This window comes from Schistocerca serialis, chromosome 1 (assembly GCF_023864345.2).
Source record: "Schistocerca serialis cubense isolate TAMUIC-IGC-003099 chromosome 1, iqSchSeri2.2, whole genome shotgun sequence".
In the NCBI taxonomy this organism is placed as follows: Eukaryota; Metazoa; Arthropoda; class Insecta; order Orthoptera; family Acrididae; genus Schistocerca; species Schistocerca serialis.
In genome coordinates, this window is record NC_064638.1 from 1,025,148,825 (window position 1) to 1,025,163,165 (window position 14,341).

Sequence of the window (14,341 nt, forward strand, 5' to 3'; positions counted from 1 at the left end):
CTGCCTCCCCACCCCGCGCACACACTTGCCAAATTCCTAATTTACCATCTGCTATATGCCCTGTGTGTCATGGTGAAAAAACTGCCAATACCACTGCCTCCTGAGGATCTGACTGATTCAAGACAAATACAGTGAGGAACATGAAGAAGAGAGTGAAAGAGAGATGCATGCTGACCAAACACTACATCATCACTGTGGATCACATGAATAATACTTTTTGTCTCAAGAGGATCTCAATAATCTTTAAATTTATAGAAGCAACAGGCTGGGCTTTTACTTTCACGATGAGAAGGACAGAATGTTCTTCTTTGGTATAAGAAAGCAACTGTTTATTGTGTTTTTTTCTGAATATTTCTTGACTGAAGATGACTTTTTTAATGATACTGGGTCCAGCATTCCTGTGTAAATGAGTGGCACTTATTCACAGATTCCAGCAAAGTTAGACTAAAATCAGCACTTCTCAACAATAAGAATAAATTTTCTACCGTTCCGAGTGCTCATTGTCATTAATCCAAAGATGTATGAGAACTTTAAACTGCTACCCACACATCTGTATCTACAGTAGCATACATAATCCGCAAACCACCACTCAGTGCATGGCAGAGGGTGCTTTGTAGCACTATTACAGTCTGATTAAAATTACTTGTTGGTTGACACTTCCTCTGATCAGAATGCTCAATGTCACATCCAAACCATTTGATGCTGCCAAAATGCTACAGCAAATATTCACTTCACTTGCAGTTCCTTGTCTTGCTATATGGATCCTTTTGCACAAGACATGATTTGGCATCACATACACAATTGTCATCATCACAGGGATTGGCCTACACAAGTTAAGCTTCATAAGATATTGTGTGGGGCTGAAATGTTTCAGGGCAACAAATCATTGTTGCGACTGGTTCTGCAGAGTCATAAACATAGTGGTTTAATGCAGAATGCTGGCACAGCAGACTGGTTAAGATACATTACTGATGTATAGAAGGTCTTGGGTTCAAACCTTGTTGGATGCTCTGAAATTTTTTATTTTTAAATCTTTATCAATTAATTGGTTTAGATGTATTTTCTAAAATTTCTAATCCTTTGCCACTTCATTTTCATCAACTTAACTTTTTTATTTAATCTTTTTTTTTTTATCATTCAGTTTTTGTTTAGAATCTGTCTGTCACCAATAACGTGTAATCAAGTGCCAACCAGAACTGCTGTTGGTACAAGTCAGCTTGTGCAGCCAATATGAGGATAATCTCCGGTATGTAATAAAAGAGCAATTACAGTTTGCTTTTAGTGCTGACGCTGAAATTTTTCTGCCTTGAGCTTTCTCATAGAGGATAGCAAGAATTGCTGTGAACAAAGCAAGAGTGACTGATACTTGTTGACGATTGTTTTCTCGGATACACAGCACATCACAAGGCGGTGGTAAGGTTAGGACATGAGTTTAAATTCAAGGCTACAAAACAAGTCATCTGCTGCAGTTTAGTCATTGGTCATTTAAAATCAGCTGTAAACAGAGCATCTCACATTCCTGTCGTACCTCATGGTGGCCACTGCCAACATTGCTCCATATTAGATGTAAGTAACAGTGCCTGTGAAGTGACTAAATGCGTTTGTGTGTCACCTACAACCGAGAGGCAGCCAGCAGCCAATGTGGTAGCATTGTAGTGGTGAGTCAGACACAGACATCAACTTACAAATGATTTTATTCAGACTATAGTCATTCCCTACCCTGTTCCCCTAGTAAATGGTGTGAGGCAAAAATCCCTGTCTACACAGCTTTACACAGGCCATAATTTCTCTCACCTTGTCTTCACAGTCCTTAAGCAAACTAGATGTTTGGAGGAAGTTACCATTCATCACAACAAACAGTACTTCTGTTTGTGTCATCCTGTATCATCCTACAGTCACTCGACGATGACATTTTTCTCTATACTACAGTTTCATCAGCGGATAGTTGCAGACTGCTGTTCACCCTGTTTCTCAGATCATTTATCTAAACAGATAACAAGATGGCTGTATTATACTTCCCTGGCCAACCCTTATCCCTACGCATGCCTCTTTTTGTTATAGGAAAAGGAGTGCAACAGTGCACAAGTATTTTATAGCTGAAGGGGCGTGCCGGCAACACTGGGCTGGACTCAAAAGGTGAACCACGACAGGGATGGGGCTTTACCACGAGTGAGAGCAAGGTCCAGCGGAAGATTGTAGCATTCAGGCTCAGTGACTGGCAGACAGAGTACGAGAAATCCCATTTAGCTGAGCAGCTGCAGAAATCTGGTGTGTTTAGTTGTTGGCAAGGAGCATGGAAGGGGTGATGTGCCATGATGGAAATGAATGACCACAGTGACAATTAAATAGAGATGAATTCAATAAGCAGCTCATCCAAGAAGGTTTCAGAAGAAAATGGGACGAGTGTGCGCGTGAAATGCAGCCTCATTCAGGTGAGATTATGTTAAGTTATTCAATAACAAAGGTTTTAAAATTACAATGAACTTTAACGCTGAAATATAAATTCCTGGCATAAAAAATTCCAATTTTACACTAAATGATTAACAATATAATGAAAGTAGGAGCAGCAGATAAATTTCAGCTTAGGTACTTATGTATAAATGTATTTAGTTGTATTAACTGTATTTGTTCTTGACTTATAAATATTTTGCTTTTAATAATTACAAAACCTTTATTATTGAGCAAACTAGTGAACTCGCCAAAAAATGGACAGGAGCAGAAAGCTGAGAAAATTTCAATTTCTTCAATACATGATTCATATGTGTAGAATAAGATCAATAGTTTTTAGTATGTACGGAAAATGCAAGTATGCAAATTTTGCTAATGACAGTACGAGGGCACAAAAGGGTGGTGACCACCTTGGCTACGGTCATTTGTTTGCCAGAGCTGGAGCAGTAAGGAGATATGTATGAACAGTGATCGGCTCGCTTTTCTGTTGCATTTAGAAATTTTAGGAGTATGAGCTATGGGCTCGTGATATTTACACGTGTTGGCAGCAAATATTTATAAAATCTTTGGTCATATAGTTATGTGGACTTCAGTAAGATTTCAACATGTTAGTGAAAGTGCGACTTACAATGTTCATATATTACATATAATACATTGGTTGCTGGAAGCATTTACAAAATCTACTATTACATGAAAACTAGTTGGTACAGAAATTAGATCTGGATTCAGGTGCAAATTATCTTTGTTTTTGTAACTGAAAACAAAAAGGAACTTTTTTGCCAGCCAAAGTAAAAAAAGAAGGAAAAAAAGAAGAAGGAGGAGGAGGTCAGTGCTTAATTACGTCATACCTCCTGATCTATGAGTCATATAATGGTACAATTTTGCAGGTACATTCAATGGTTCAGCAGTATATGTGGATACTGTCTACAAAATGTGTTGCAAATAGATTTAGTGCCAAAGAAGTAATAAATTTAAATGTTATCCACAATGGGTTAGTTTTACATGCATCTCTGTGTTAATGATGTCATATCTCCTGAACTGTGTGTGGCATAATGACATATTTTTGTAGGTGCATTTAGCAGCATATTTGGATAATACCTGCGAGTTTATTATGAACACAGTTAGCACCACAGAAATAACACATTTGAACCCCATGCATGATGCAGCTGATTTTCATGCATCTAATTGTTTATGGCAACATATCTCCTGAACTATGATAGGTAGGTGTTTCCTACCCCCACAGCAATTGTTGCCTGACAGTAAGATATACGACAACGACGTTTGGTTGAAATCAGTCCAGTGGTTTAGGAGGAGATGTGGAAACACACACACACACACACACACACACACACACACACACACACACACACACACACACACACACACACCCCTTTTATAATGTGTATAGATAATAATAATAAAATTAAAACAATTACTGCCCTCGGATGCAAGATGAATACTTTATCTTGTGACCAAGGGCTGTAATGGTTTTAATTTTACCTTGTAACTGCTGCTGACAACGCAGCCATGTTAGAAAAAAATAAAATAAAATAAAATAAAAATACGGAAATATGGAAACTCCAACAAAGGGTTTCCACATTGCTAATATTTATTTTTAATGTATATTGCAGAAATCAGGAGTTCCGTATCAGAATCATCAGAAATGAGCAGGCTTAAGGCAGATATAGCTGTGACTGAGTTTTTAGGTTGCCCTTATGTTTACCAAGTCCCTCACTGGAACTGATCCTACTAGATACCTACACAGTTGAATGGTTATGTGCAATCAACCGCACGCTGTCATAATTAAAGGCTGTGTTTAAAGTTGCACAGTGCGAATATCTGCAAGGGCAGCAATATAAACTATTCCATATTTTACTAAATAATAATCATAAATTCCTCAGTGTTACCTGGAGCTGAACCTGGAATCCTCTGGGAATTGAGTATTCCACTGTAGAGATGTCCAATGAAAGTTCTATTCTGTCTTGTAATTACTTAGTTACCATGCACCATATCTCTAGTTAATATCCAAATGTTTCACTAGTAGTAAAGTTTTGTGTCTTCTTATAATATATCTCAATCTCTGCATGTTTGTGCAAGGCAAATTTACAATAACCTACACAGTAGTTCTGTCTTCTCAATGCAGCAGAATGAGAAACTCTGATGAAGAACTATCACTCACCTGCAAGATTCTTTCATGCATTCAGGATTTAGACAGCGAAATATTTTATCTTCTTCTGGAGGAATGGAAGCAAAATCACAGAATGGGCATACTTCTAAGCCAGGAATAGCTGCTGATTTAACCTCTTCTATTTGCTTCCTTTGTAACATTTTTGAAAAAACTGAAGGTCTGAGAACACCCTGCAACAAAAAGAAAATTTTTTTGTCTCTTAGGTGAATGAAATTAACTCTTCTTTTAAGTACAGAGTTACCACTGTACTCATTGTACAAAGCCTACAAAATGGCACAGCCCATTTCCATTCCATCAGTGAGCTATACCATTTTGTTTTGGCTTACGGGGGTGTTAAAATACTGCCTCAATTGGATTTCAATCTGTACCAGGACTGCAGACGTGTCTACAAACAAACAAAAGATTATTATACAACTTTATTTTTCAGGTTATAATTAAAGCTTTATTACAATCCCTCTGACACCTGTGGTCCATTTTACACTACTGCTGTATACATACAATGCTGCACAATTATGAATATTGTTTTTCAAGTTGACGGTGTCAACCTATAAAGTCTTTTTACAAATAAAGCACAGAGTATACAAAACTGGCCAGCTGGCACCTGATGAATAAATCACCAAAGCATGTCAGAACGTATTTAAACCTGCTTAAGTTTCATTCATCAACACAAATGCAGTTGTCACAGTCCTTTCAGCACTATTCGTTAGTTAAAAAATTAATATACACTCCATACCTACTGCTACTCAAGTTGAGAGAGCGAACTTGTAATAGATGATCAATCATTATTGGGTGCTGTTATAATTGACATAATTAACTTTTATGGCAAATATTTTGAACTAGCTTAGCACTTGATGTTTCACCCGCATAGACTGTATGGCCTGCAGATTTTGTTTTTGTTTTTATTTAATTGAATCTTTATGATGTTCACAAATTGGAACATCTTCTAAGCTTTTCATGCTAATTAAGGCCATGCAAGCACGCTCTTTTCCATATGTACTTTTGACCAAAAAATGATTTTGTTAGCTGAATCCCAAAGTTTTTGTTAATCATGCCTTTTGCATTGTTGTGAAGATATTACCATAACAGCTTTTATCCCCTAACAAATATTTCTTTATATCAATCTGATAAATGAGGTACCAATTTTCATAAATTTAGTTTAAAAAATTTTTTACAGTAATGAAATACTTTCTTAAAAATTTTCATCCCCTATTGCACTCCCTTAGAGGTTGAATTTCCAGAAATATTGAAACAAGTATTTTTTTTATTTCTAACCAAGAAATTACATACAAATTGTAATATACAAAGTCTTAAAAATTCTTTAGTAGTTATTTCATAATTATTTATTTTCAAAAAACCTTTCACTTACTACATTACCTCCTTAGTGGTTGAATTTCCAAAGACAGTGACATGCATATGTCTTATTTCTAACAGAGAAGCCAAATACAAATTTTCATAGAATTTAGCTTCATAAATGCTTGCACAATGAAATATTTCCATAAAAACTTTCACCCCCGTTTCACTCCCCCCACGAGCACACAGAAATACCGCAACACGATGTGGCACGGTCTCGACTAATGTCTGAAGTAGTGCTGGAGGGAATTGACACCATGAATCCTGCAGGGCAGTCCATAAATTTGTAAGAGTACAAGGGGGTGGAGATCTCTTCTGAGCAGCACATTGAAAGGCATCCCAGATATGCTCAATAATGTTCATTTCTGGGGAGTTTGGTGGCCACCGCAAGTGTTTAAACTCAGAAGAGTGTTCCTAGAGACACTCTGTAGCAATTGTGGACGTGTGGGGTGTCACATTTCCTGCTGGAATTGCCCAAGTCCGTCAGACTACACAACGGACATGAATAGATGCAGGTGATCAGACAGGAGGCTTATGTATGTGTCACCTGTCCGAGTCACGTCTAGATGTATAAGGTGTCCCATGTAACTCCCATGTTAACTCCAACTGCACATGCTCCACACCATTACAAAGCCTCCACCAGTTTGAACAGTCCTCTCCTGACATGCAGGGTCCATGGATTCATGAGGTTGTCTCCATACCTGTACACGTCCATCCACTTGATACAATTTGAAATGACACTCGTCTGACCAAGCAACATGTTTCCAGTCATCAACAGCCCAATGTTGGTGTTGACAGGCCCAGGCGAGGTGTAAAGCTTTTTGTCGTACAGTCATCAAGGGTACACGAGTGGGCCTTCAGCACCAAAAGCCCATATCAATGATGTTTCGTTGAATGGTTAGCACACTGACCTTTGTTGATGGTCCAGCGTTGAAATCTGCAGAAATTTGCGGAAAGGTTGCACTTCTGTCATGTTGAACAACTCTCTTCAGTCTTCACTGGTCCCATTCTTGTAGGATCTTCTTCCGACCAAAGAGATGGTGGAGATTTGATGTTTTAACCAATTCCTGATATTCACAGTACACTTGTGAAACGGTCATATGGGAAAATCCTCACCACCTCGCTACCTCTGAGGTGCTGTGTCCATCACTCGTGTGCCGACTAAAACGGCATGTTCAAAATCACTTACATCTTGATAACGTGCCATTGTAGCAGTAGTAGCCGATCTAACAACTACGCCAGTCACTTGTTGTCTTATATAGGTGTTTCTGACTGCAGCACCATGTCCTGCCTGTTTACTTATCTCTGTATTTGAATGCGCATGCCAGTAACAGTTTCTTTGGTGCTTCAGTGTGGAGCAGCACTGACTGACCCTCTCTAAGTTCATTCAGTCGTACATACCATTCATACCAGTTGTTCTGAGTCTCGTAATGTATGGATTCACCAGAGGCTTATTTCAGTTATTGTTCAGTCGTTTATGAATAAAGCCAAATTTGTGTTACTTGGATCGTGTACTACTTTGTTACTACACGATGCATCTTTACAAATGAATTTTTTTATTGTATCTTGTTTTTCACTGCTGATGACAATATCTTTTATTCTGAGAGCTGTATTGTCTTCTTCACCTGCTTCACATTCCATTCTTGGCTCCAATAACAAATATTTACATATTTAAACAATATTATGAAAATGATAGTTGCTACTCACCACACAGTGGAGATGCTGAGGCGCATATAGGGGGGGGGGGAAAGGGGGTCGCAAAATACGCTTTTGGCCAACAAAGTTTACATATTCGTAAGTTTGGCAAGTACAAACATTCCCTTTATCTACATTAGATTTTTTACAGTGAATCTAATGTACATAACAAATGTATAGGTACTAGGTTGTGAAACAAACCTTTCCACATTTTCATTTAAATAAAGGATATTTTATTTCCCCTCCAAGATTAACTGGCCCGCTTGCATGAGCCAAGTGTAAAACTGCAACTAGTTACTGTATTTTTAACTATGTACTTCCCCCTCCCAACCACATCTCTAATGGAGCACACAATCATAACATTCGTGGCAAAACTATGTAGCCATATGCCTGGTATCTCTGACTCTCCTGTTATGTGCAGGGTATCCACTGGCATTCACTTTTTCTAGGTGGAAAGGCAAACAGCATCTGACTAATGTGTCAAGTTCCAGCCAGATGAATGTCTGCAAAGGTGCCAACTAAAAATGATGACGGCAAGGAACTTTTTGAGCCAAGGAAGTTTTAAGTGTGCCGTCTCCTTCAGTTGGATAACCATGGTGTTTTAAGGCATTCGGTTTTGTTCCAGTCTCAGTTTCTGAGATTCACACATCAAAAACAGCTTTCGAGCTGTGAATTCACCAAATTCAAACTAGAAGTTGTCTGTACAGTGACAGACAGTTGGAAAATGCAATTCAGTACATATCCTTACTATTTACAAACAGTGTGAGTATCCTGTCAACGAACGGAATACCATCTCTTTTTTTCTTTCCTGGTCTTATAAACATGTTATTATTAGGGCAGATACTAACAATTTTGTAAAACACTGATGGGGATATTTTTTGCAACTTGAGAAATCAGATGTTTGACAAGAAACTCACATTAAACATTGACATACATTTTTTTGGCATTTATCACAACAAATCATCAAAAATAACAGATTTTTGAGATACGGTTAATATGACTGCAAAAGTTACGACACCCATTAAATAAATCTGAAACATACAATTTGATATAGAGTGAAAAGAAATCAAAATTATTCAACTGGTGGCTTTTTCTGCAGATCAAACAGCAGGGTGTACAGTTATCCAATACTTGTAGAGGGGGGTACCAAATTCAGCACATTTAACAAAACTGATAATTTACATACTGACAAACATAGAGCTGTTGAAATTAAGCAGCCTGGTAGCAACACATCCAAGTTCATGAACGGTCTTTGAAGTGTCATGTATCCCTACAAACATAAAGGCAAAGAGGTCATTGTCATTCTAAATTTTGCAAACATTTTGTGCACAGTAGGGCATGTCACAAACCTCCCGGCAGCTTGCAATGTCCAAAACAAAGTTAAGGATCCAACCCGGACAGAAACTGAGCAGCTGTACAGTGAATGTAGTACAGAACTGGTCAAATGGGCACTCTACAAACCAGGGTATTGTGTTTCGGCTTACTTTAACACACAGAAAGGACACACTTACACCTTCTTCCATGTACGTAAGGAGAATCAAAGAACATAGCATATTAGTATGTTTAAAAATCTACTTCAATCCCAGTACTGGCACAATGTTTACAAGTAAGATGACATAGACAAGAAAACGTTCCTTGAGATATTATTACTTGAATATGCCTTCCCAGAAAAATGAGGCAAGGTACATCATCAATGTAGGATAACTGGACCATAAAAAATGTAGGAGTATAATGTATGAGCAAGAGTTTTCCCTATGGGCAAAGTGTAACAACAGGTGCTCCCAACTTCCCCAGTTATTTGAATTTTACTAGAAGATCCTTTCTAAAATAATATCTAAGACAAAACAACTTAAAAATAAATCCAACATAAAAGATCAAAATAACAAATTTAAAGCTATGTGGCATACTGTCAGCACTACAAACAAATTGACAAAAACACACTTCTGCAATTGTCAACTAAAAACAAATAGGACAGACATCTTTGATAAATTTAATAATCATTTTTCAGGTTTAGTTAGAAGTATTTCAGCTGGCTAGTCTGCATCAACAAAATCTTTCCCTGCAAGCTGTAAGATAAAAGAAACTCCTTACCAGCAGCACAACAGTTTCGCTTTTGAAAAAAAATTAAGCTATCTTTTACTGAAAAAATTAAGGCATTTTTTACTGATCAGACAGTATATTAAGGTCCAGTAATTAAAATGTTGTGGGTCCCAGATTTGAACCCAGCCACTGCTTTAATTTTGAATAAAATCATCAGGAATGGCGGCTGAAGATATACAGTATAAGGAGCCCCCCCTTGTTCTGCCAACGGCCTTATCAAATAGGGTGGAGGAGCGGACAGAGTTTTACAGTAACTTATTACCCTTGGTGAGAGGAACTGCCTTTAGAAGACAGAAGAATCAGCAATGATCAACTGTATAAGGATGCACAAGACAACAGAAACCACTGCATTTGAGACACACACCATGTATATACAGGACATGTGACTGTACCTGAAAAAAGTGTCATGATGGACTCTCCACTGGCAAAAGATTCTAGATTAGTCCTTCATTCAGACTGCCATGCAGGAGATAATCACGAGACAAAGACAGAATAATCAATGAATTTGTAACATTCTGCGGGTCTGAGTGTGGGATGTCATCAGTCTGAATGTGGCAGGGAAGCCAAAAAAATCTGAAATGGGAAATGAGAAAGTCCAGAATAGTTACAGTAGGGATCAGTGAAGTGAAATGGCAAGAATGTAAGTAAGTATTTCTAGTCAGATGAATATAGGGTAAGAACAACAGCAGTAAAAAACTATAGAACAAGAGTAGGATTAGTTATGAATAGAAATATATGGCTGAGAGTGATCACTGTGAACAGTTCAGTGAAAGGGTTATTCTCATCAGAATCGACAGATAACCAATGCCAACAGCAATAGTTCCAATATGCATGTCAATGTCACAAGGAGGGGAGAAAGTATATGACAATAACGAACACACAATTCAGTATGAAAAGAGAGATGATAATAATGGACATGTAATTCAGGAAGAAACAGGGATGATAATTATATTATTATGGGGGATTGAAATGTGGTAATGGATTAGTGTTGTGGGAGAACATGGGATTGGTAGCAGGAATAAAAGGAGATACACTAATTGAGTTCGGCAATACATTTCAGATGGTAATAGTGAATACTCTAAATCACAAGACGAGAAGGTATGCTTGGGAAAGGCAGATTTCAGCTGGTTTATGTAATGGTCAGACAGAGACTCCAAAATCGGTTTCTGGATTGTAAGGCACTATCAGCAGCAGATACAGAAGCAGATAGCAATTTAGTAATGCTGAAGAGTAGACTGAAGTTAAAGAGAATTGTCTGGAACAATCAATGTGGAAGACAGTGGGATACTGAAGTACTGAGGAATGATGAGAGGCATTTGAAGTTCTATGAGGCTGTTGATATTGGCTTAATAAATACCACAGTAGGCAGTTCGATTGAAGAGGAATTGACATCTCTAAAAGAGCAAACACGGAAAGGGGCCAAACACGGAAACACAGATAAACGTAGGTACAAGGAAGGGAGCTGTTAAGAATTCCTGGGTAACAGAAGAGATACTTCAACTGAATGAATAAAGAAGAAAGTAGAAAATACGAAAACATCTGGGAATGACAGGAATACAATGACATAAGTCATTAGGAATGAAGTTAATAGGAAGTGCATGGAAACCATGGTGAAATGGTTGCAGGAAAAATGTGAACAAATTGAAAAAGAAATGGTCATCGGAAAGACAGTGTATAGAAACGTCAAAAAAAACCTTTGGCGAAATTAAAATCAAGGGCTTCAGTATTAAGAGTGCAATGGAATTCCACTGTTAAGCAATGAGTAAGGGGTGGATAAATGAAAAGAATACACTGAAGAACTCTATGAGGGGGGACATAAAAGATGAAGAAATAAGGCTCAATATGGTAGATATAGGAGGTCCAGTATTAGAGTTACAGTTTAACAGGGCTTTAGAAGACTAGCAATCAAATAAGGCAGAAGGGATAAATAATATATCTTCAGAGTTTATAAATCACATTACTATTCAAAAGTTGGTGTGTAGAATCTATGAGACTGGAAATATATCATGACACTTTCGGACAGATATCCACACAATCCCCAAGATAACAAGGGCAGACAAGTGCGAGAACTATTGCACAATCGGCTTAACAGCTTGTTCACTCAAGCTGCTGACAATAATACACCGAAGAATGGAAGGACCTGTTAATTCGATGGTTAATTTGTCTTTAGGAAAGGTAAAGACACGAAAGATGCAGTTCTGATGTTGTAACTGATAATGGAAACAAAACTTAAGAAAAATGAAGACATATTTATAAACATAGCGAGTTAGAAAAAGCCTTTGAAATGTGAAATGATGCAAAATGTTCAAAATTTTGAGGAAAATAGGAGTAAGCTCTGGAGGTGTGGGTGATACAGACAATGTGCAAAAAGAAGAGGGAACAATAAGAATGGGAAACCAAGACCGAAGTGGATTAAGAAGGGTGTACAACAGGAATACAGTCTTTTGGCCCTACTGTTGAGTCTAAATCATCGAAGAAGCAATACCAGAAGAAAAAAATAAATAAATAAAAATTAAAAAAAGGTCCCAGAGTGAATTAAAATTCAGGATGAAAGCATACCAATGATAAGATTCGTTGACACTGCTATTCTCAGTGAAAGTGAAGAAGAATTACAAGAGTTGATGATGAATGGGATGAACAGTCTAATGAGTACAGAATACAGAGGAGATGTTGACACCCAGACAGTGGTCGTGCATGTGAGCTGTACTTGCGTATGTGTATATGAGTGTGTGTGTGTGTGTGTGTGTGTGTGTGTGTGTGTGTGTGTGTGTGTGTGTGAGAGAGAGAGAGAGAGAGAGAGAGAGAGAGAGAGAGTGAATGTGTGTGCCGAAAAGCTCTCTTGTTTAGCAGTCTTTCTATTGTGCCTGTCTGTGGCTCAACATCTCCACTATATGGTGAGTAGCAATCTTTCTTTTCATAATACTGGTGAGTGAGACATAAGTATTTTATAAAGGTGGTGGTGTATAGCTTTAATGAAAGTTCAGAACTGCATTATGCAATACACAGCTGTAACAGAACATCTGACTAGATATGATCGATTTCAGTCTAGAAGCAGACTATCATCAGGTCCAACACCTATCTCAGCTATGCATTTTTGTAACTGGAATGACAGTTATCAGATGTACATTGTTCCATCACTGGCTCACCGTTGCAACACTGGAGGAGGAACAGAAAACATCAAAGTTGTCCACAAACAATGAGCACTATACTGGACTCCCTGCCATAGACATTATACTGTTGATAGCTATGGCAAAGAGGGTAACACTTAAAACACTGCCCTGGTGGACACCATTCTCCTGCTCAAATTGATCAGACAGTGTGTCACCAACTCGGGCCTGAGAAAACTGCTGAGAAGGGGAAGACCGAATGAAAATGGGGAGATGGCCACGAAAGCCTCATTGAAGCAGTTGTGAGAGTATACAGTGTCTCCAAGTAGTATCGTATTCTACCGTATCTTCCTTCGCCATCGGCGTTGTCGTGGTTACCGTGAGACACCATTATACCAAGAGGAAAGGCGCGTCGATCTTAGAGCATGAGAAATGATGACCTTAATCCATAGACAACACACAACGGTCACGGTAGCACCTGATTCCAGAATAGCTGCAGTAGTTAAGATCTACGAACTATCCCCTGTTGACCAGGTCCCCAAAACTTAACTCGTAACGAGATCCCTTCAAAGCAAATTGTCATAACGATCGTCTATAAAGGCTTCGTACAACGAGAATAAATGTTACGGTTTATGGAATAATAACAGATACGACCAAACTGTCTTGTCCCTTCTGCTTTATTTAACTTCGTTCACAGTTTCATTTCGCATTCACCACTCATTCACCGAAACCCTTTGATGAACAGTTTTGGTTGCTTAACACCAACAGTCAATGATAATGATACAGCTTTTCTCCTTTTTATAAATTGAAGCCCGCTCTCCGTGATATAATAAAAAAAAAAACGGTCTCAATACCGCGTGCCTCATGAGACGCGAATAGACTTATCCTGGAATTGACCGCCCTGTAGGTGTACTCAATTTAATGACCACACTTCACTGTCTGCTATTTCGCGTAACTGAATGTCCATTTGTTAGTCTGATTATACACTGTAGCTATTTAAAATTCGCCCCTATATTTTTCACAACGCACAATTAGCACTTCGTTACTTGTTTTCTTTTTTTTTTTTTTCTTTTTTTCCTAAGAGTAAACGGGAAAAAAGACGCCGTATCATCGGCTTAGTCGATATAAAGCAAAACACCTTAATATGCCCAATTTTACCTCTTCATATAGGATCGGCAACCTTACTCATTAATTTATTACATATTATTTCCAATAACGCTAAACAGGTATCGCCATTATATTTTAATTGTATTCAAAAGCATGTTACTACTATTATGACCGACCAAATCATAACAAATCGCGCGGCGTGCGTTTTTAACGATAACTTTACGCTATTCAAGTTCCGTTACAGCTGTCTTGACTCGTAATGTTACAGTATGCCTTACTAATATCAAAGAATATGCTGATACAGTGATGCTGACGGAGGAAAGCCTGCTGAATAGCCGCCTCTAGG

The 14,341-nt window shown here is 38.1% G+C and overlaps 1 protein-coding gene across 3 annotated transcripts in view; it reads right to left on the reverse strand.

Annotated features, from left to right (window-relative positions):
- Positions 1–14,341, reverse strand: part of LOC126413549 (uncharacterized) — a 241,448-nt gene that overhangs the window by 86,883 nt on the left and 140,224 nt on the right. For all 3 annotated transcript variants that reach the window (XM_050083275.1, XM_050083273.1, XM_050083274.1), the window contains one exon: positions 4,628–4,806. In XM_050083275.1, coding sequence (XP_049939232.1) covers positions 4,628–4,806 — 179 coding nt within the window. The remainder of the gene's footprint in view (positions 1–4,627; positions 4,807–14,341) is intronic.